The 24,055-nt window shown below is 45.9% G+C and overlaps 1 protein-coding gene across 1 annotated transcript in view; it reads left to right on the top strand.

Annotated features, from left to right (window-relative positions):
- SH3RF3 (SH3 domain containing ring finger 3) overlaps positions 1–24,055 on the top strand; it is a 321,767-nt gene that overhangs the window by 71,271 nt on the left and 226,441 nt on the right. Inside the window, 1 exon segment of the mRNA XM_003792894.2 lies at positions 12,656–12,667. Within this exon segment, the coding sequence (XP_003792942.1) occupies positions 12,656–12,667 (12 nt within the window).

Below are 24,055 nucleotides of genomic sequence, written 5' to 3'. Positions count from 1 at the left end.
ATGTGACATGGTCACCATGGGTACAGGGAGGGGGTAGACCCAGAGAGCCAGATCAGAGCGCACATGCCTGGCTTTGTGGTGATCTGAGAGGGAAGGGATGAGGCCTCACATGGGTGTTGGAGGTGGAGTGGGGAAAAGTCTAATGCAGTGATGCCGGTGGGCGGCTCAGAGCAAGACTGAAGCAAGACTTGAAAATTGGGCAGGGTGTGGAGAACTGGGTGGGGGAGATTCCTGAAGGGGGCCTGATGGTTCTGGGCATAGGAAATGCAGCAGGGAAAACAGGTACAGTCACACTGCGGGGGGTGGGGGTGGGGCGGGTGTTTCACGTGAACTGTCTTGGCTGTGTGGCTGTCCCATGGTCTATCTAGGGAGGACCTCAGCAGGCTGTGAACATAGCCGTCAGCATGTGGCTCATGGTATAAACCAGGAGTCCTCAGACTACGGCCTACAGGCTACATGTGGCCTGCCGAGGACATTTATCCAGCCTGCTGGGTGTTTTTGCTGCTACTGCCTGTCCTGCTTAGCAGCTGACTCATCCCAGGCCCGCAGTCTGGGCTTCCAACGGTCTGAGGGACAGTGAACTGGCCCCCTGTTTAAAAAGTTTGAGGACCTCTGGTCTAAACCATAGGACAGATAAGATCCCCCAAAGGGAGTGATGAGAAGAGCGGAGGCAGAAGGCTTGTCTCAGCCTCTGACAGCATTGCAGAGGAGGGGCTGTCTGAGGAGGGTGCAGGGTGGGCAGGACTGGGCAGGACCGTGCAGGCCAAAAGAGCAGAGACTTCTAGAAGGGAGTGTGGCTAGGGCAGCCAGGTGCTGGGGGGAAGACCAGTGACGCAAAGACTGAAGAATTCCACCAACATGAAATGAAAGGAGGAATGTTGATAGCAACTGAATGGGAGTCCTTTTGAAGAAGGACGTCTGAACACTGACTTTTCAGCCTGACTTCGCTGACATCTTCAGGATGCTCCTGTGGAAGGGACTGACCTTCAGATGTTAGTGCTGTGACCTTGACCTCATTTCTTCACCCACCTGGGCTTACCTCCTTGTCCCTAAGGGGGAGAAGTTCTGTGTCCACTGGGAGATTGTGTGGACATCGATGTTTTGGGAGAGCTGAGAGTTATGGGGCAATGGACACTGACCCACAACCTGGGAGCCCCACGCCACCCCAGTGAGCTGAGGGCAAACCAGGCACATCACTGCAGCCACACCTTTCTCTGGTGGCAGAGCGAGATCTCAGCAATCTAGCAATGCAGTCCTTTTAAGAAAGGAACAGTGTAAAACTGTCAGCTGGGATCATTAACCTCCATGGGCATCACGATGGACTGTGTGACATGTCTTTTCTCTCTCTCCCTCCAAGACATCGGTGAAATTCTATCAGTGAAATTCTTCAGTCTCTGCCTCATGGGTCTTCCCCACACCCCTCATGCCACCTGCCCTCTTGCTAATGTCAGGGCCAAGGGTACTGGGGGTGGGGAGTAGGCCGCTTTGGGTCATGGGCAAAGAGACACAGTCTTCATTAGACAACAGCTGGTTTTGTAATTTGTTAGGACAGTCAGTTCTAACACAGGAAGGGAGGTTGCTTATCGAGAAGAACCATTTTGACAAAGAACAATGAACCTAGATGAGCTATAAAATATGCACTTTAGTGGTTTAGCCAACCTGTTTTCAAGCCACTTTAAGACTTTAGAAGCAGAGCTGGAGGAGCCCAGTGTCAGGGGTGTCCTGAGGCACCCTCCTGGGTTCTGTGCAGCTCCTCCCTGAGAGCCCCTGTCTTAAAGGAAGTCCTTTCTGCTTGGTGACTTCTGAGTCCCCGGGGGGTGGAGGGGGTCTGTATGGCTGGCCACTCACTGTTGCAGTCTGACTGCAGGCACTGCTGCGTGTTTCTTCTGAGCAGGGAGTGGTGATTTGGGACCAGACCTGCATGCAGGCTGCACTGTTTCCTCAGATGTGGACATGATGTCATGTGTGCAGAGGAATGGGCAGGCGGAGGGGATCTGCTTGGCTGTTGCTGTGTGACTAAGCTCCTGCCATGCCCATCTTGTGTCCTGAGTCACATGCTTTTCTGATTGTCTTGATTTAGGACTTGATTTAAATTAGCACACAAATATATATTTTTAAATTGTGGTAAAATACACATAAAATTATAGCCATTTTTGAGTGGACAGTTAGTTCAGTGGCATTAAGCATATTCACATTCTTGTGCAACCATCACCAACATGTCTCCAGAACTTCTTCATCTTTCCAGACTGACACTGTCCCCATTAAATATTAGCTCCCTACCATCCTTCCCCAGCCCTGGAAACCACTGTTTGACCTCCTGTCTGTGAATCTGACTGAATCCTACTACTCTGGCTGCCTTACGTGAAGAAGTCAAACAGTGCGTGTCCAGTTACCTCACTCAGCCTCCTGTCCTCAAGGTCCCTCCTGTTGTAGAGTGTGCCAGGGTTTCCTTTCTCTTTAAGGCTGAATTATATTCCATTGTTTACATAGACTATATTTGATTTCTCCATTCATCCATTGACAGATACTTGGCGAAAATATTTCTGAAGACAGAATTCTGGGAGCAGTCACTCTTTTAATATAATTCTGTCTTTCGTTGGCACTTTTGAGTCTTTTTTTAATTTTTTGCATATAGAGCATCCTTGGAGAACCTTGGTGGCCCTATTTATAGATACATAGTTGGGACTACAGTTAACTACACCGTGGGCGAGGCTGCTCAGACCCCCACCTGGACGTGACTTATCCATGTCTCTTCACTTATTCCTCTGGTGTCACCTTTCTCATCCTCTGTGCCTGGCAGCAGGGGAGGCACCCCAGTCTTGACTCTGGTCTGCTCAGCCAGTTTGTGTCTCCTGCTCAGGTTTATAGCCAGGATTGAGAAGTAGACTCACTCCTTATTTCACTAACAGGGGGATGTCATCTTGGCCTTCCCCCAACCTGGAGTATCTTTAGAATGGTGCCTTACGGAAGAGTTTTCTCTATCAGGACTTGCCACATTTCACCCTGTGTGATAGACAAGGTCACTCCACCAGAGTGGGAGCCGTACACTATCTCACTGGCAAGGAGATCCCGGTACTCTTAGACCCCCTGGGGCTAAAGGATACTAACACCAGGTGACTCAGCTAACAGCTCATTCTCCTGACTGGGTCTGACTGAGCCAGCCTGGCTGTAACAGAGGGGCAGGCTGAGTACCACCGGGACTTCTGGCTGTGGAAACAACCCCTGCCTTTGTGGATGACAAGCAGGGATATGACCCAGTGGTGCCGTTGGGGTCACCCTTCATGGTTCTGGGCTAAAGTGCAGCATGTATCTTTAAGTGAAGAGCCTTCATTTGGAAGAAAACCAGCCATGGCATTCTGTTGGCTAAGAACCACCGGGATAGTACTTGTATGAAAGTTGGGATGAGAAGTTAGGGCTTTTCCTTCAGTTCCTATAACATGGTAGCTTTAAACTTTCCCAGGAAGCTGCAGGGGTCCTGCCTAGAGATCCCCTTCATGATTAGGGTGTATGCTTTCTATTATGAGCAAGACATTCAGCTCCTTGTGGGACACCCCCAGCTACCCAGGGCCTTCCACAGAGGGGTTAGGGCATGCTGGATCAGCCATTGTCCTTATTCCAGGTGCCTCCTGTAGGAGTCAGGATACCAAATATCTCCTCACAGTACCCTCGGCTACTCTGGCCTCCCGGTGTGCCCAGACTGTGTGCTGTCTCTGACAGGCCCTTCCGTCTGTGAGCTCAGGGGCTTCCCAGAGAGCCCAGAAACAATGGGCTGAGCTACAAAGAGTGAACTTTTCTTTTGCTGGTGACTGGCGCTGAGAGCCCTGCCCCTGAGAGCCCTGCCCCTCAAGCCCAGAGCCCTCAGCTCCCACTTCTCTCCCCTTTTCCTTGGCTGTCCTAAGTTGGGTGGTGGGGGGAGAGCTGCTTTCCCTGTCCCTCTTTGTGCAGTCTGGGCACTGGGCCCTGCAGGCTGAGGCTGTGGATTTTGGCAGGCCAGCTGGCCTTCGCTCTGTCCAGACTTTGTCACGCATCGAAGCTCTGAAGGGGCCCTCTGCCTGCCACATGCAGGGGTGTGGGCAGTCGCTGAGGGCTGGAGGTGGGCATGGGCCACAGTGTGCTGGGGCAGTGCCCACCTTGCCAGGCCTTGGACTTGCTTCCCCTTGGACCCACACTAAGCTTGCTCCCAGACCCTGTGGAGAACTTCCTTCTTTGGCTCATTCATATCTGGCTTATCTAATTTCCAAATTGAAAGCCTCTTGCACAGAGGGGAAAATACATGGAAAAGAAAATGAAGGGAATTCAGCCCCTACAGAAGGTGGTGGGCCTGGTGCAGGGGCTTCAGTACAGGGTGTGTGTTCCCCAAACCCCATGCACAGAGCAGGCTAGGTCATCGCAGAAGGACCTCAGCGCTGGGTTTTGAGCTCTCCTCGCCACACACACAGAGGGGCCTCTCTCTGTTGTGGCCTGGCACACAGCCACAGGCCTTACAGGGCAGCCGAGCCCAGAGCACAGGTGAGAACCTTCTCCTGGACGGCGCTGCCTGGTCCTGTCTCTTGTCTTTGCTTACATGTATGGACTCACTCCTGAGTGTGTGTGATGTAGGCAGGTGCTGACTGGGGGGTGCAGCTGGGGCCGGGTGCTATGTAGTGATCATAGTCAGGTGGAAGTGTTTGGAAATGGAATTGAGATAGAAAATTGCTTTACTCTTCTTTTCTGCCCTAAAATGAAAAAAAAAAAAAAATTCTGCCTGGGCCCTCCAGGTTCTGAGGTACATGACAAAACTTTGTTTTAATCGGGGGTCCTTCGTGTGGCATGGCACAGAAAAGGACATTTCAGCATTTTTTGGAAACTTTCTTGACTCTCTTGCCCTCATTTTTGTGGCTTAGAGGAAGGTGTGGATTTCTTTTACTTCACCCAGAATTGTCCTCCTTTTGATTTGAAGTGTGGGGTTCTGAGTTGCTGGATGAAAGTGCTAGAAGCGGTGTTTGAGTGAGAATGTTATGCTTAACAAAAATGAGCTTCAATTTCCACTTCCTTTCTGCTCCGTGGTGCTGCTTATTAGGCAGAAATGTAACAGCAGATGAAAGGGTATGTGGTGTGGATGCCTCCTGACCACAACCAAACAACAGGCCTTCTCATCTTTCGGTCAGATCACAGCCCCATCTCTGCGTCTCTTATCCAGAAAGCCTCACAAAGCTGCAGAGGGCCAGATCCTGCCAGCCAGTGGGGGAGTCAGGATGTTTTCTTGCCTTTTCATTGTGGCTGTACTTTGACATTTTGTCCTCTAAGTGAAAACAAAAATAGCTACTTACTAGGACTCTGACTGCATTTGCTGGTTATTTAATGCTGCTCTGCCTTGCTAGAAGTAAATTGGAGGTTATTTATAAAACATTCAAGGACACACACAGATACACACACAGAGAGCAATGATCAGTGCAATTAGAAAAACACAGGTGAAGAAGGACCAGAACCAGCCGAGAGTCCTGCATCCCCTGGTCACCCAGGCTGGTGGACTACAGTGTCACTCTTCCTCAGTCAGCTCTTTCTGTTCTGGGAGGTTGCCTTTTATGGGCACTGGCCCCTCTTTCCTGGTTAGGTGCTGTTTGGGGCTTTAATCCTCACCTGGCTGGCCTTGATTTGGCTTGCTCCCACTTAAACCCTCGCTGGTGTTGCACTTGGCTGGTCCTTAGAGTCCCAGCCTCCTTCCTCCCATACCCCACCTGTGAAGGGAGGTCAAGGGGCCACTGCCTGGAGAGTTGGGGGCCCTCCATTGGCACCTTCCAGGAGGACATCTAATAGAGCCATTATCAGACTTTTTGAGAGCTTAAGGACCGAAAATGAGAGGTTATTCCGAAGCATGAACAAAAGGAAGCCGAGTCCAGGTTCTGTGTGTGCAGCATGGCCTTTATTTATTCGGGTGCAAGTGGGCTGAGTTCAAAAAAGAAGTTAGCATGTGGGTAAAGGTGGGTGGGAATATAAGAGTTCAGAGGGGTCAGGATTGCTGCATTCATTCCTTCCTGGGCAGGACAGATGGTTCTATTTGGGCGGGTCTCTATACTTGGCCCTATCACTTTTGTCTTTGCTTAGTATTTGGGGGGGGGGTGGCTCAGTATTTCTAAAACATTTTGTATAACTACTTAAGATTCCTACCTTTTTATTTTTCTAAGTAAAACATGAAAATTTTTCATGGTTATTTAAGAAACATTTAAACATTTTATTGTATCACAAAAGTAGAAAGAACAGCTACTCTTATCCCATATAGGGCTGGAAGTTAAACAAGGAAAAGAAATAAAAAGTTTCAATAAAAGATTGGAAGGAAAGAAGTAAAATTATCTCTGTTTACAGATGATATGATCTTATATGCAGAAACCCTAAAGAATGCTCAAAAAAGTATTAGAACTAATAAAAGAATTGAACAGAGTTGTAGGGTATAAAATCAACACTCAAAATTCAGTGATATTTCTATACCCTTGCAATGAACAATCTGAAAAGAACATTTGTAAGAAGTTCCATTTGCAATGGCATCATAAAGAATACTCTGGAATAAACTTAACCAAAGAAGTCAAAGACTTATATAGGCAGTCTCCAGATGTGAACAAGATAGGTTCTGTGGGTTTATTCTTAAGTTGAATTTGTATGTAAGTTGGAACAGGTACATTTATTTACCTATTACCTGTAATAGCCTCTGTTCATAAGTGCAAGTTATGTGTAAGTCAAATGGTTGTAACTCAGGGACTGACTGTACAAACTATAGAATATTTTTGTTATAAATTAAGTGGAAATACATCCCTTGTTCATGAATTGGAAGACTTAATATTGTTGAGATGACGGTACTATTCAAATGATCTACAGATTCAGTGCAGTCCCTGCCAATGGTGTTTTTGTTTGTTTGTTTTTGTTTTGCAGTTTTTGGCCGAGGCTGAGTTTGAATCTGCCACTTCCGGCATATGGGGCCGGCGCCCTGCTCCTTTGAGCCACAGGCACTGCCGCCAGTGGTGTTTTTTATAGAAATAGAAAAAAACCCCTAAAATTCATATGGAATCTCAAGGGACCCTGAATAGCCAAAACAGTCTTGACAAAGAACAAAGTTGGAAGACTCATGCTTCCTGACTTCAAAATATACTATAAACAGTAGTAGTCACAACAGTGTGGTATTGGCATAAGGATAGATATGTAAACCAGAGAGAGCCCAGAAATGAACCCTCACGTCAACAGTCAATTGATTTTCAACAAGCATGGCAAGGCATTCAATGAGGAAGGGACAGTCTTTTTAACAAATGGTGCTGAGAAAACTGGATATCCACACACAAAAGAGTAAAGTTTGATTCTTACTTAATACTTTATACAAAGTTAATGGAAAATGGATCAAAGGTCTCCATGTAGGATCTAAAATTATAAAGCTATTAGAAGAAAACACAGGTGAAAAATCTTCATGGCCTTGAACTAGGCGATGTCTTCTTGAGTCTGACACCAAAAACACAGACAATAAAAGGGGAAAAAAAAAGATAACTTAGATTTCACCAAAGTTAAAAACTTTTATACATCAAAGAACACTATGGAGAGAGTAAAAAGATGACCTACAGTATGGGAGGAAATATTTGCAAATTATTATTTGATAAGGAATTAATATCCAGAAAATAGGAAGAATTCTTACAACTTAATAATAAAAACCCCAGACAACTCAATCCAAAAACAAGCAAAGAATTTGAGTAGACATCTTTCCAAAGAAGGTATGCAAATGGCCAGTAAGCACAGAAAATATCGCCTTTAGTCATCAGAGAAATACAAGTCAAAATCACAGAAACCACTTCATACCTGCTAGGATGGGTATTTTCAAAAAATTGAAAATAACACGGGGGAGTGAGGATGTGGACAAGTTGGCGTCTGAATGCATCACTGGCGGGAATCCAGAATGGTGCAGCTAAACTACCGTTTGATAGTTCCTCAGAAATTTGAACATAGAATTACTATGTGATCCAGCAATTTCACTCCAACTTCCAAAAGAATTGAAAGCAGGGACTCAAACAGATACGTGTAAACTAATGTTCATAACAGCATTATTCATAATAGCTAAAAGTGGAAGCAACCCAAATGTCCATCAACGAATGGATAAGCAAAAATGTGGTATATATGTACAGTGGGATATTATTCAGCTTGAAAAAGAATGAAATTCTGACACGTGCTGCAACGTGGGTGGACCTTGAGGACATTATGCTAAGTAAAATAAGCCTCCATTTGCAGGTGCCTGGAGTAGTCAAGTTCATTGAGACAGATAGTGGAATAGAGGTTACCCGGGGCCGAGAAAGGGAGTTATCGCTTATAGGTTCAGAATTGTTTTCTGAGAGGATAAAAAAATTCTGGGAATATTGGTGGTGGTTATACAACATTGAGAATATACTCATACCTCTGAACTGTGTGCTTAAAATGGTTAAATGGCAAACTTAGTATTATGTACATTTTCCCACAATAAAATTTTTTTTAAGTAAGAAGGGCATGATTTTAATAGGACAACTGTTTGTGAGGAAGAGCATAAGCGCCTTTTTACAGGTACACTGTAAAGGAAAGAAAGGGTATGTTAATGTTCAGTGTAGGAAACTCACACGCTACAATTTTATGTCAGTATATGTAGTTGCTTTCTTGATAAGAGGCTTTCAGTGTGGGAGTTGTTGTTGGACCATGCAGTGTTCCTGGGAGCTTGGTGAAATCACGCATCCTTCTCAGTTGTGGCTGTGACCTTCAGAGAGGAGTGCTGATACAAGCAGGGGCCGTCTCCCACACACCATCCTGGTACTTGTCTCTGCAGAGGTGCATCACACTCCACTTGGCCCAGGGCCTCAAGCCCCACTTGCCCAAGATGGAATAGTCCACAGATCTGGGAGGACATTGTGGAGGGCCCCAGGCGAAAGCAGGGAAGTGCACTCTTGGTGGAAGTTGCCAGCCTGGCCAGGGACTGTGTTTCACCATCCACATCAAGATGCATGTAGAGACTTGCACAATGTGCCCTGGCCTCCCAGCATGGGTGAGTGGCGTCCTCTCCTCAGGTAACGTAGACCTGGTGGGGCACAGGTGGTGTGAGATGCACACAAGTTGTCCACTGTAGGACCACGGATGTGAAATAACGAGACATAAGGCAGATCCTTGCCAGCATTTATTTTTTGACTTTTTGGTAATAGCCCTCGTGACTGGGATGAGAAGGCATTTCATTGTGGTTTTGATTTGCATTTCCCTAGTGATCAGCAACACTGAGCATTTTTTTCTTATACTTAACTTGCCATTTGTATGTCTTATTTTGAAAAATACCTATTTAGACCCTTTGCCCACTTTTTAATGAGATTGAGGATGTGGAGAAAAGGGAATTCTCTTATACACTGTGGTGGGAATGTAAATTAGTTCAGCAACTATGAGAAACGGTATGATGGTTTCTCAAAAACCTAAAAATAGAACTACTATAAAATCCAGTGCTTCCACTCCTGGCATTTTATCCACAGGAAAGGACATCAGTATATCAAAGGGATACCTGCACCCCCATGTTTATTTTATCAGTATTCATAAAAGGCAACATATGTCCATCAATGGATGAATGGGTAAAGAAAGTATGATACATCTATTCAAAGGAATACTATCCAGCCATAAAAAAGAATGAAATTCTGTCATTTGAAGCAACATGGATAGAGTTGGACGTCAGCATGTTAAGTAAAATAAGCCAGGCACAGAGAGACAAAACATTCTCACTCATGTGAGAGCTGAAGAAGTGAATCTCATGATGGAAACAGGACAAGGGCAGTTAGCGGAGGCTGGGGGTGGGTGTGGAATTGGAAAGGGGTTGGTTATGGGTACAAACACACAATTAGAAGGAATAAGTTCCAGTTTTCTATAGCACAGTAGGCTAAGTATAGTTAACTACAATTTACTGTATATTTCAAAATAGCTAGAAGAGAAGATTTATGTTCCTAACACAAATGATGTTTGGAGTGATGGATATGCTCATTACCCTGACTAGATCGTTGCACATTTGTATGTACAAATCAAAGAATCACATGTACCCCATAAATATGTACAGTATTAAAAAATGACGGTGTGTCAGTTATAAGGAGAAAAGTGGGTTCTTCACCAGAGGGAGTTTGCGAAGTAAACTAGAGAGGTGGGCACGAGAGGCCTGTGCCCTGGCCCAGCCTGCAGCATCCCTACAGAGCCTCACAAGGCACCCCCACTTGGCTTGGAACCCCTCCTTATAAAACCACGGGTTGGGCTCCTCTCTTCTGCCACTGACATCCAGTATTTCTGTGAAATTCAGTGATTTGCCTAAGGATTATTTTCTTGGCCAAAGACAAAACAAAATAAAACATAGCAGATACAATGAATTTTCTAATTCTTAGCCAGCAACTGTGGTCCCCTGGAACCACGTGGTGTTCCCCAGGGGCCTCTTGGCTTTGGTGTGTGTCCCAGGCTGGGGTTCCGCTGGCTGTGAGAGGAAAGGCCTGCACCTGCCTGGGGCCAGGGTCCCTGACACTCCGTCACAGGCAGCATGGTGCTGTGTGTCTCAGCAAGGAGGGCCTGTGGCTGTCAGATGCTTCTGGGCAGAGGTCAGTGCCCACTCCCTGGTGCTTCTCCAGGTGGGAAGCCAGTGTCTGAAGAGAGAGGCAGAGGTTGTCCCTTTTGCTAAAACCAGACATGGCTGCTGCCGCTGTGCTCATGGATGCTTTACACCCCTTTCCTGCCACCCCATGTGCAGCCACATGCCCTTAGAGAGAACTCCTGGCCACCCTGTGGTTCTAGACCCTTTGAGGGGTTATTCTCCCTCCCTGGGCAGCTCTGCTAGGGAGTGCCAGTGCTTGGGGCATGCAGAAGCTCACTGAGGTAGAGACTGCTTTAGGTGATGCCCCTCTTTGGAAGGCAAAACGACCTGCCCTAGGTCAGCAACTAGAAATAAGCAGTCGGGAGTCTTTGCTGTAACACAGCTGAAGTGGAAACCTGAAGGGAAGACTGAGAGAGAAGAGCACGCTTCAGAGTCTGTGACGGGCCCAGAACCGCATAGAGAGAACTTGAGCTCCTCAGTGCCTCATGGGTCCCCCTGCTAGGCCTGCCTGGTGTGGCCCTCCCATTATGGGGGTCTGAGCCATGCTACTGTCCCTCCTAGTGGAGCCCTGGGGGATGGACTCTGACCCCCACTTTTGGTCCTGGCATGTGAGCGCTCAGTACACAATAATGCAGGAAGTGAAGTTACAACCTGCTGACATAGCTCATAAAAGGATAAAATGTTAGAGCTGCAACAGTCGTGGGGGTACCTGTGTGGGCCCCTATATACACAGAGAAACTGAGGTGCAGTCTCTCCTTGTGCCTCTCACTTGGCAGGCCTGGTACGTGTGTGCTTATGGAGCAACGTGCCAGTGGGAGTTCCAGCCTGGCTTGTGTAGCCGGTCAGATATTTGAAAGCCAGACTTTTCCTTAGCGTAGTAGAACCAGACTTGTTTGGGATGACTAGTGATGCTAAAACTATATGTCACATACCGGGTAAGTGAGAACACTTTCAGTGTGTGTGTGGGCTTTTGATTGCATGCTGGGTTTAATCCAAAAAGATTAAATCAACATTTTCTTCTGATGTTAAAAGGGACCTGAAAGCAATTCTTGAAGTGGTACGTGTGTCGGTGAGGCTGGAAATGCTCCAAATCTGTGCTGTTCACTGTGGCAGCTGCCAGCCTCCCATGGCTACTGAGCCTGTGACTATGCCTGGTATGACTCAGGAACTGGATTTTTAAATCTTATTTTATTATAGTCAATTATAATTGAAATTTAAATAGCATATGTGGCTAGTGGCTACATGAAGAGTTTTAGCGTATTCTTGTTTTTTAAATCTCATTTTAAGAGGGTTTTGGGGTTACAAAGGAAAAGATTGTCTGGAAGAAGTCAGGGGCTGAGGTAGGGCTTTTTGACACCTGTCTGGGGCTCTATTCTTTATACCACCTTCCAACGGCCAGCCAAGCTGGGTGATGTCAGAACTTCTTTCCTTAATTTCTGTGGCCTCACTTTCTTCAGGTGTAAAACGAGGTTCTAGGATTCTGTCTTGTTCCATTCTTGGCAACTAGGCATATGAAGAACTCTGTTTTAACAATAGTAGTAGTAGTAATAATCAAAGGTTTATTAAACAGGGGGGGCCTGGTTCTTCAAGTCACTGCATGCTCAGCTGACCAGAGAAAAGCAGGTACAACTGAGGATAGTTTCAGAATGTGGGTATCTGGGATCCACTCTGGACTTACAAGGCCTGGAAATCTGCATTTTTGACAAGTTTCCCCAAGACTCTTATAAAGACAATGATTTTCTTTAAAGATGCAAGCCAGGCTGACTCCCCACTGGGGCCAGGGGGCCACACAGCCTGGTCAGCATGGTACTTGCCCAGTAGTTCTCTCCTGAGGGTTGGGCCAGGGAACGGTTTCCAGTGTTCTATGTCCCTCTCTGGGACTAGCTAGTGGCAATGGCTTAAGTTACCTTATGTTTGAATTTCTTTCTTCTTTTTTAAATTCTGTTTTCCTTTATTTTTTTATTTTCATTTAAAATGTCAGACTGTTTCTGGGGTACATACATTTGGTTACAAAGTTTGCTTTTGTATATTGGAAGCCAAAAAAACTTGCTTTTGTATATTGTAAGTGTGCCCTTCACCCAGAACGTATGCATTGTACCTGATCCCTGTGAATTTACCCATCTCCTCTTCTCCCTTCCCACCCACTTGATTTCCATTGAATTTTACTTCCATATGTGCACATAAGCGTTGATTGATTAGTTCCATTTGGTAGTGAGTATGTGGTGTTTGTTTTTCCGTTCTTGCAGTACTTCACTTAGGAGAATGGTCTCCAGGCCCAGCCACGTTGTTACAAAAGATACTAGGTCACTGTTGGTTTTTTTAATGGCCAAATAGTACTCCCATGGTGTACATACACCACATTTTATTAACCATTCATGTACTCATGGTCACTTGGGTTGTTTCCACATCTTTGTGATTGTGACTTGTGCTGCTATAAACATTTGAGCGCAAATGTCTTTAGGATAAAATGACAGTTTTTCCTTTGGGTAAATACTCAGTAGTGGGATTGCTGGATCAAATGGTAGGTCTACTTTTAGTTCTTTGAGGAATCTCCATAGAGGTTGTACTAGGTTGCAGTCCCACCACAATGTAAGAGTGTGTTTTTCCCTCTGTATCCCTTTCTTTCCTACAAGAACTACAAACAGGGATGAGAGTGGTCTGTTTGTCCTCGACTTTAGTATAGTTTTATAGGTTAGTTTTAGGTTTGTTTTCGAAAAGATCCTATTCTAATCTCCTGTTACTGGGGCTAGCCAAAATGAATGACCAAAATATAACTTCAATATTAGAATAGTATTTTCTGTCATGAAAAAACAGACCTAAACTTGAACAATGTGCATAACTGTAATCTTGTCATTTTTCTCAGGCTAAATCACTCTGTAATTATAGGAGGTGGTTGTCCTCAAAGAGTAGCTTTTATGTGTCTCCCAGGTTCATAAACCCCGTTCAAAGCTCTGCTTGTCAACATCCAGAAGGAACTTAGAGAAAGACTAGCTTCTTTTAAATTTTTTATTATAATACTTAATGTAAGAGCAACCACATAAACAGATCATTAGGCTTGTTTTAAACAGGACCTGCCAGCTATTTCAAAGCTAAGGTCACATCGACTTATGAAAATTAGCTGTTTGGTCTGCGACGTACGTGGCCCATGGAGGACCCAGAGCTGCTTAGGGCCGAATGACGTGTGCTGCCTTTTGGCAGTCACTGCGTTCAAGTGTACCCTACTGACCTCTTAAGACTTAAACCAGAAATAAAATATAGCATCAGCCTCTTCTTAAGCCTTTTTAAGGTTTGGTTCTTTACTGTTCTGAGGGGTGACCTCTTGGATTTTTCTCATTTCCTCTTGAGTGGCTGCCCTTGCCTGAGTGTTCCTCAGCCTCCCTCTGACTGTCCGTGGGTGATGTGTCTGCCCTCCCAGTGGTTCCATGCAACCCCAGGTCTGTGTGGGACTTACCTTGGGGAGGGCATCACACTGTTCTTTGGGGACACACCAATGTATGTGACGTGCTTTATACCATTCAGGAGCTTGTGGCCTAGGGAGTAGCTGGTTCTGGAAATAAACCAGGACTCCTACATTGCCAGAGGCAGAACATCTAACTGGGATTGGCCAAAAGGAAGCCAGAAGGAGTCTCGGCCTGGGTGGCTGAGAGCCTGAGGTAGGTTGTATCCACGTGGCCAGCTTCATCAAGACTTGGCTTTCTTCTAGCTTTGGGTCTCACCAAGGCTCCATGGGGTGACCCAGCAGCTTCACAGTCATCTTTATATGGGCAGGAGGGCTATAGGGTCTTTTTCCTGCTTCTGGAAGCCCCTCTGGGGCCTCTGCTGGAGCATCCACAGAGTGCACAAGATTCACCGTGACTGGCTGTGTTGACTGCTGTGTCCCATTATGCGTTTTCTCCTGAAATTGAGGGTCCCACGCAGGCCTCAGGGTTGGAGTTGGAGGGTTAGGAGAAGAGGGGGTGAATGCAGGGCAGAGAAACTACACCTGTCCATACCAGGAAGTCAGTGTACCAAGATGATTAGTGTTCTGAGGACAGAGACATTACCAGCATCAGGGACTATTCATGTTGGGATTCCTGGGTCTGCCCAAGTCATGGCTTTTCATCCCTTTGTGCCAGATCTCTGCCCTTCAGTTGGCCTGTGTGTGGAGGATTCCCCTGGACTTAACCTTGTCCTGCCCACCAGCTCTGTGGGTACTTGGCATCCTCCCCACTCATTCTCTGCTGCACTTTCTGTGGGTCACACTGTTCATTTCTCTGCAGGTGCCAGAGTTCTGCACAGTCCCTCTAAGCCCAGAGCAAACTTCCCTTATTTGGGCAGGTGACTTCCCTGGCCACCTGGAGTCAACTTCCTTCCTGGAATGGAATTCCCATTTGCCCCAGAGATCACCCTTGGCCACCTTTGGGTGGCTCTGCCTTTGACCACATGTGTCTGCAGTTCCAGTTACTGGGAGGCTTCCATGATGGTGACCATCATTTCTGATGCTTCCCAACTAAATGTGCTTTGGTGCTTTCCTGGCTCAGGAGGCATGGAATTTACATTTGCTGTGGGTGGGAGAGAGAGCGGAAGCAGTTCAGTATTTTCCTTTCTTTGTAGGAAAAGTGGTACCCCGACCCTTGCATATTTGATACTTCCCCTTTCCCCTGATGTATGCAGACAGTCTCTTATGGCTAAATTTCCTGCTGCAGATTATGTACTTGCAATATTTGGCAAACATTGTGCCACTTGCTTATAATGCTGTCAGAAATTCAATCAGCGGCCTTCATAATCCCCAGGAATGTGCTTGGTGGCAGGTGTTCTGCTGTGCGAGTCTATCCCTGAAGGGCTTTTATTGTCTCATTAATGAGCAGGTGCAATAAATTGTGTTGTAGACAGCATCTTTCTGGTCTGAAGATGTTTGGGGATGTGTGTTCTATCTCCACATGTCATACTGTATAGGAAAAACCAACTGTTTCTCTCAGTACTCACTCTCCATACAGAACACTTCTGAAGCCAGATGTGTGGGGCATTTTCCTGCACCAAGAAGTTCTCCAGTTTTCTGCAGACACCAACTGAGTATCCTGTAATTCAATTCAGTACTGGCACCATCTAACTGGAGTTAGTGCAGACCCCACAGGAAAAGGGTTCAGCCTTACAAGATTTCTCCCTCTGCAGATGATGGTTGCAGATTGTTGATCCTTAGGTCACCCACAACTTCTGTCTGAGTGTTCTGAGAGCCTCTCCTCACATTCAGTAATTTGCTTGAATGGCTCATAAAACTATAGCAAACAGTTATGTTTACCAGTTTATCCTATTAATAAAGGATATGATAAAAGGCTGGGTGCAGTGGCTCACTCCTGTTATCTCAGTGCTTAGAGAGGCGAAGGTAGGAGGATTGCTTGAGGCCAGAAGTTCAAAACCAGCCTGGGAAACATAGTGAGACCCCATCTCTATAAAACATAGGAAAAATAAGCCAGGTGTGGTGGCAGGTGCCTGTAGTCCCAGCTACTTGGGAGGCTGAGGCAAGGGGATTGCTAGAGGCTAGGAATTTGAGGCTGCAGTGTGAACTATGATTGTACTGCTACACTACAGCCTAGGTAACTGAGCAAGACCCTGTCTCTAAAACAAATAACAACAGATGAGAAGCCAAAGAAAGCAAAGGAGCTTATGTCTCCTGTGGAGTTGGGATGCCCACCCTCTAGGTACATGGATGTGTTCACCACCCAGAACGGCTCTGACCACCTTTCAGGGACTGTCGTGGAAGCTTCATCACATAAGCAATATCCGTTTTTAACTCAGTCTCCAGCTTGTCTCTCTTTCCTCTTCTCCACCCTATCTGGTGGGGCTGAAAGTTCCAAGTTTCTATTCATGGTTCTTTCTGGGGACCAGCACCTACCCAGGAGCCACTGAGAGTCACCTTATTGGAACAAAAGACTCTCTTATCACCCAGGAAAGTCCAAAGGATTAGGAGCTGTGTTGGGGAGGAAGACCAAATAATGGAACGAAAGATGCTCCTAGCAGCCCTGTCACTCAGGGAATAATCAGGATTCTAGGAACTCTGTGACAGGAACCTGGGCCGAAGATAAAGTAAGTTTTGTTACTGTGTCACACACCCCTTACTGCACTTTGGTTTTTAGAATAGTTGGTGATAGAGTGCAGAGACCTCTCATGTGCCCACACCCATTCCCCCCAGTGCTAACACAGCACCTCCATGTGGTACCTTCCACACATCACAGTCCACGCTCCACTTAGAGGGCTGTAGTTTCTCCTCAAATCCTTTCTGTGTCCCAGAATCAGTCTCATCCAGGATCCACATTGCAGCACATGCAATCGTCAGGCCTCCTCGGGCTCCGCTAGCTGTGATGGTTCCTCAGATTGGCCCTGGGGTGGTCAGGCAAGTGGGTAGTAGCCCTGCATCGGAGGGTCAGTAATGGAGGTGGGTGGAGCTGGGCTCTGGACTGGGAGGTTTGCAATTGAAAGGTGTGCTCTAAGCAAGCTGTTTGCTCTCTCGAGAACTAGCAGCCTCTTCAGGGTCAGGAAGGCCCCAGAAGTTAAAGCATCAGAATGTAGAAAGTAAGGTCTGGCTGTTGTATCTGGGCACCTTATATGATTAGAACCATATAACATGTGTCCTTCATGTCCAGCTTATTTCACTTAACATAATTTCTTTAAAGCTCATCATGTTTTGGTATGTGTCAAGAATTCCCTTCCTTTCTATGGATGGCTAATATCTTATAGTACAGACATACTGCATTTTGTTTATACCCATTCACTGCACAGTCCCTGACTTACAATGGTCCGACTTAATGATTTTTGATTTTTTGACTTTATAATGGGCTTATCAGGACATAGTCTGATTATAAGTCGAGTGGTACAGTTCCTAAGAATTTGTATGACTCTCACACATTCATAATGTGGAAAAATCCCATTGGGGATTATATGCTGTGCTGCTAGCATTAAATGCATTTTCAGCTACGATATCTTTGACTTATGATGGGTTTATGTCATTACAAAAGTTTTGAGATACACAAAATTCAAGAGAGATGAAAACATAAAATCTGCATGGACAGAAACAAATGAAGCCCTCACAGCAGCACCGAGAAGCCAAGTGAGGTGAAACTTGCCTGGGTGAGTCAGAAAGGACGCTGTCATCTGTGTTCCTTGGAAGTGAAATAAGAGACCATGATGTGGTCTGTCTCAAAACTTTTGTAGTAACCTATATCAGGATGTGACCCGTGACCCCTGGTAAGTCAGGAGCATCTGTACATACTTCTAGGAAGACAAAAAAAAAAAAAATCTCACTTCATTTCTAAATCCCTTAGGGGTTCCCAGGTCACTAGGACTCCTTTGGGGGCCTGTCCCATCTTAGCCTGGGAACCACGCTGGCCAGAAGCAGGAAAGGGCAGACTCATTTGTAGCAGGAGCACCTCATTATGTGTAGTTAGTCCTCACGGTGCCCAGATGTCAGCTTTCTGGGGAGTCATGGAGTGAATGGGCTTCTGGGATGCGATTAGCACCTGCTTGTGCCCCTGGCTAGAAACTGACAGTGGGTGGTGGCCTGACCTGTGTCTGCCACCCACCTCCTCCTGTCCGGGAGCGGGGTCAAACTGTCAACCCCGAGCAGCTCTTCACCCTGGGGCTGCCCCTGCTCTAATCACTGCTCTTTCTTCTCCAGCTGAGAGGAACTTGTGGGCGGATGTGGGGAGGTGAAGTAATGCGGTGACATTTTGACAAGTGTGTTAGGATAAAAAATAACTCCAGTGGGAGAAGGTTAATGCAATTGTCACCACGCTTGCATCGGCAGCCTCAGCTTTGTGCCTGGTCAGGGCAGGATGCTTCTGTCTTCTTGTGCAGAGGAAATGTCACCCATGCTCCAGCGGTCAGTATTTGGATTTCTTTCCCCCGCCCCCCCAGAAACTTGTATGAAGAGTGAACATCACTGTCTGTTCAGAGCTTTTGTCACTGGGCTTTCTGTTTTATTTTTTCCCCATGGTAGGTTTCTTCTTTCCACCTACCAGTTAAGTAGGCTGCTTCCTTCTGCTCTCAGCTGACAGTGGCTGAGGACTACATACTAATTTTAACATTAGCCTAAGTAAAAATACAATTAGTATTTTTAGTCTGCTTCCGAGTTAAATCTTACCATGCATGCTCAAGGCAGCTACCGAGCACTTGGGATTTTGTGTTGTGTTGGATCTTCTGTTCTCTGTTCCTCTCTCACTCATTTTTAGCAATGTAGAATTTAACTGGGTTAGGTATTTTTCTGTTCGAAAAATAGCTTTATTAAGATAGAATTCACAGGCGGGGCGTGGTGGCTTACACCTCTGATCCTAGCCCTCTGAGAGGCCGAGGTGGAAGGATCGCTTGAACTCAGGAATTTGAGACCAGCCTGAGCAAGAGTGAGACCCTGTCTCTACTAAAAAAAGAAAAATTAGCTGGGCATCGTGGTGGGCAGCTGTAGTCCCAGCCACTCAGGCGACTGAGGCAAGAGGATCGCTTGAGCTCAGGAGTTAGGGGTTGCTATGAGCTATGATAACAATACCACACCAGTCTACTCAGGGTGACAAAGTGAAAGTCTCAAAAATAAAAAACAAAAATAAATATATAATTCGCATAACAAATAATTTGTTCTTCACAAATGTTCAGCCCAGGGGCTTTCAGGGTTATTTGCCATGGTGTGTTCACCACCACAGTGTTTTAGAGTATTCTCTCCTCTTTGTTGCTGAGTCATAAGCCATTGTAAGAATATGCCACATTTTATTTGTCCATTCATCACAGTGGAAAGTGAGCTTGTTTTCACTTTGGGGCTGTTGTAAGTAGTGCTGCTGTGGACATTCATGTGTAGGTTTCTATGTGGATTTACGTTTGCATTTCTCATGGGTGTTTGCCTCAGAGTGGAATTGCTAGGTCCTATGATAACCCCGGTTAGCTATTTGAAGAACTGTCACCCTGTTTCCACAGTGGCTGTGTCATTTTACACTCTTTCCCAACAATGCATGAGAATTCCAGTTGCTCCATGTCCTTGCCAACGCCTGTTACTATCTGTCTTGTTGATTATAGTTGTCCTAGAGGTATCATTTTTTAGAGTTGGAAAATGATAGGGAGTAGTTGCTGGAAGTATAGATAGGGTTTGAGCAAGTGCTTTTAATCACTCCCTACCTGTGTTGCCTGGCTGAGTCGCTCAGTTTCCCTGAGCCCCATTTGCCTGTCTGTAAGCAGGAGGCAGTGGTGCCTTTCTCACAGGGTGTCTGCCAGGACTGGCAGAGGGAGTGTGCACTGGCACAGCACCTCACACACTCTAGCTGAGAGCCTGTACAACAGTGCCTCTGGGCTCTGCCTCTTCCCTCCACACTATTTCTTTTCTTTTTTTTTTTTGCAGTTTTTGGCCAGGGCCGGGCTTGAACCCACCACCTCTGGCATACGGGGCCAGCACCCTATTCCTTGAGCCACAGGCACTGCCCCTCCACGCTATTTCTTCTATAAACAGGGCGCTTAACAGTTTGTTTTAGAGAAACATGGACTCATTCAAACAAAGATGGGTTGAGTAGAAGCTTCAAGGTGATGGAACCAGGAACTACGATAATCTATGAGAATTGTCCCTGTGTGTTCCCTGATGATGCTTAAAAGATCCCTTCAGCCCAGCCTGAAGCATCCTGTCACAATGCTGTAGTCACACACTCCTCTGCCCCTGCCTCTGGCAGTCACTCAGGAGTATTCTTGTGTTCCAGAATGCTATACACAAGGGATCACGTAGGATCCCTTTGAGTCTGGCTCTGTCACTTAACACAGCACATTTGTGATTTGTCCCTGTTGCCAAGCCTGTGAGTAGTTTGTTCCTTTTTATTGCTGAGTGATTTGCCATTTAACACCAAAGGGCATTAGCATTGTTTCCAGTTTGAGGTAATTATTAATAAAGCCACAGTAAACATTCACAGAAAGGTTTCTGTGTGAATGTACATTTCCGTTACACTGGATAAATATTTAAGAGTGTGGTTGCTGAATCTTATGGTGAATGTATGTTTAACTTTGTAAGTGATTTCCAGATCATTTTCCAAGATAGCTATGCCATGAAATTAATAATATTTTAACCAACAATAGGCCACTAGAATCTCTAAATTGGTTACTGGTCAGTAACTAAAAATGTATCTGTATCTTGATACTTATGTATATGTTTTTAAATTGACTAGAGTTGTGATTTTGAAGCTGTTAGTTGGCTTGCCATGAAATGCATGAGCCATGGACATTTTTAGGTAGGAAAATTTTAGGTGAAACAGAGTGAGCTGATTTCTTTATTGCAGGATTCTCAGTGCTTAAAACATGGCCCTTCAGGAAGGAGATGGAATAGGCAGTTTTTCTGAATTTATTTGACTACAAATGTCTCATGGAACCAGTGTTCTTTGGAGCTAATGTTGTGAAACACTGGGCTCTGGAGTACACAAGTTCTTCTCCATAAGAAGTTGCTTCTCTCTTATCTGAAACCTCTCTGTAGCGGTCAGGACAGACTGTTGTGCTGTGGTAACAAACATCCCTCCCTGACAGCTATTTAAAACAGTAACAGTCTGTTTTCCAGTTTTATTGTTTGCTATATGTTTGTCTCCGCAGGTGAGGGTCTGGGGCACAGGCTAAGGAGAGCAGAGTGACACACAGCTCACTGGCTCTTGCAGTCTTCCATCAAGAAGAGGCAATGCCCCATTTATTTGCTGAAACACATTATATGACCACATTTGACCTCTTGAAGAAATTCAACCATGACATGTTCCTCAGAGGAGGAGAAATGGTGGAATATTGTTAACAGTCCTGGTTACCACCTCAAATTCTAAAGACTGCAAGGCAAACTAGTTTATTTTATGTTTCTACTTATTCGAGTTGTTTTATGAGTGTCCTTACCTCAATACCTGTTGTCACTGTAGCCTGAAAGTTCTTTAGCTATTGAGTGAGTGCAGAGACAACGTTAAAAGCTGCTCTCAATCTTTTAGGTCAGTAGCTGTCATGTTCCCATTGCTCATGAGGCAGAGGTTTAGAACCAGAACACAGAACCATATGGCTTAAGGGCAGCAGTTCTCAACTATATTAAAGGCTCATGGCATTAGGAAGATTGAGAACCACTGCTTTAGGGTAGTCAGGGGAGGGCCCCTAGGACACTGCCTGGCTCATGGTTTCTAACATATAGTAGCAGGAGGAAGCTTTCTTTAAGGAAAGTCAGCGTGTAAAACTGATAAAGTCTGAATGGTTTTAGGGGGAGGGGAATTGCTAGCCCAGGGATTCCCGCTGTGGGGCATTCCTTCTCCTTCTCTCCTTCTACCTCCTCCTCTCCTATCCCAGTGATCTGTAAGGGCCACCAAAGAGTTCAATTTGAAAGACCCTAATCTTTTTCTAACCCTCTCTGTGTTAGCCAAGTAGAGTGACTATGTACCATACAGGAGAGCAAAAGGGCCTTATTAACCCTCATACTAGGGGTGAGCAGCTCTTGAGGCCATCTGATCACCTGGAGAAGAGGAAGCAGGTGCCTTTAGAAGTGCTTGGTAAGAGGCCCAGCTGGATGTGAAAGACACTGCTGGCTTGGGCTTTAAGGCTGTTGTTTGTTTTGCTTTTGTTATTTTTTGGTGTCAGTAGGGGGAGAGAGGGAGGGTGTCTGTGTCATCTCTATGAAGGCTTGTGTGGCCCAGGTGACCTTGTGGGAATTGGGAACTTTGATGGCAACATTTGTAAGACCCTCCACTGGTGCTTCTCCCTCCCCACTCATATTTCAGCTTCATACCAAGTGTCCCCACCTGTTTGGCCTGTAAAGCCAGTAAGATTAAGGAAACCTCTTAACCCTGCAAATCCAGACTGCACAGAAGAGGGTCTCTGAGTTCACTGCCATGGCTTATAGGAGGCTATGGGGGTGGCTTCATCTTGACCCGCCGTAATATGCATTAAGCCTATTCAAGTTTTAAACCTCTCCAAGATTAATGGTTTGTTTCTGGGGGATTTTTAGAGTTGTTAATCACTTAGCCAGAAACAAAAAATGAAAACTCACTGTGAAAGTGAAAAGTGGCTTCCAGTTGCAATGTACTGTACTGTACTTTGAACATTTTATTAATGATCAAATCCCCAGGCTCCAGAGGGCCAGGATGTTTCTGCAGGTGGGGGAGTCAGGTGATGCCCTAGACAGCATCTGCCTTCCCAGAGTTTCCAGCTGCCCATTGGAGCCCTCTGGAAAGAACCATTACCCACATGGTTGCTGTAAATTGCCTATCACTCCCACTCTCCTCCTCCCCAAGACCACCACGGACACCTGACTGTGAGCCGTGTTTATGAGGAACAAGAAGAGAAAGTTTAGGGTGAGTGTTTTAGGAAATAAATGAGATATTTTGTCATGGTTTTTACCTGTGGTCAATCGAAGATGACAGTGAATGAGAGCTCTATTTTTTGGTTTTTTTTTTAGAAAAGGGACAGTACTATTTAACGTTAGCACCAGAAGAAGCTTCCCAAATAGGGAAATTTAAGGAAACTAGAGGTCAAGGTTAAGGAAAGGAAATCCCATGGGACATTGCCCCCTTACTTTAGTCTCACTTCCTGACCCCCATGGCACAATTTCCTATTGGCAGAATGGGGCCACTGCTGACATTTGACCCAGGTCAGACTCATTAGCCTGAGGAAATAGCCCACATGGATTAAGGGGACTGGCCCCCGAGATCATACTGCATTTCTGGGGCAAATTGTGAAGCCTTGCAGGGACCACTGTTTACAGCTCAGGCCCTAATATAGCTGCGGGGTGGGGAGAAGCAGGTCCAGAGAAATTTCAGCTGGCCCAGGGGTTAAATATTAACGGCCTAGGCCAGGGGTTCTCAAACTTTTTAAACAGGGGGCCAGTTCATTCTCCCTCAGACCATTGCAGCGGGCCCTGGGATGAGTCAGCTGCTAAGCAGGACAGACAGTGGCAACAAAAACACCTGGCAAGCTGGATAAATGTCCTAGGCAGTCCGCATATGGCCCATGGACCATAGTTTAAGGACGCCTGGCCTAAGCTATAGAAAGACCAGAAACACTTGGTGCCAGACAACTAGCCAGGCATAGCAGGGAGGGCGGCACACCATGAGTGTAGCATCCCCATCTCAACTGCACATAGTAGTAAAGCAAGTTAAAAAGTAAATGAAAATATCAAACTAGAAGGACAAAATACACATGGAGGAAAGGTACTAACAGAATATATTGGCCAGGCACAGTGGCTCACACCTGTAATCCTAGCACTGTGGTAGGCTGAGGTTAGAGTATTTCTTGAGCTTAGGAGTTATAGAGACCAGCCCAAGAAAGAGCAAGACCCCATCTCTGCTAAATATAGGAAATCTAGCTAGAAATCATGGTGGGCGCCTGCAGTCTCGGCTACTCCAGAGGCTGAGGCAGGAGGATTGCTTCAGCCTAAGAGTTTGAGGTTACTGTGAACTATGATGATGCTACAGCACTCTAGCCTGGGCAACAGAATGAGACTCTGTCTCAAAAAAAAAATATATATATATATATATATTT

Source organism: Otolemur garnettii, unplaced genomic scaffold (assembly GCF_000181295.1).
Source record: "Otolemur garnettii isolate 467f Iridium unplaced genomic scaffold, OtoGar3 scaffold00062, whole genome shotgun sequence".
In the NCBI taxonomy this organism is placed as follows: Eukaryota; Metazoa; Chordata; class Mammalia; order Primates; family Galagidae; genus Otolemur; species Otolemur garnettii.
Note: the sequence above shows the minus strand (reverse complement) of the source record. Positions and strands in the feature narration are given on the sequence as shown.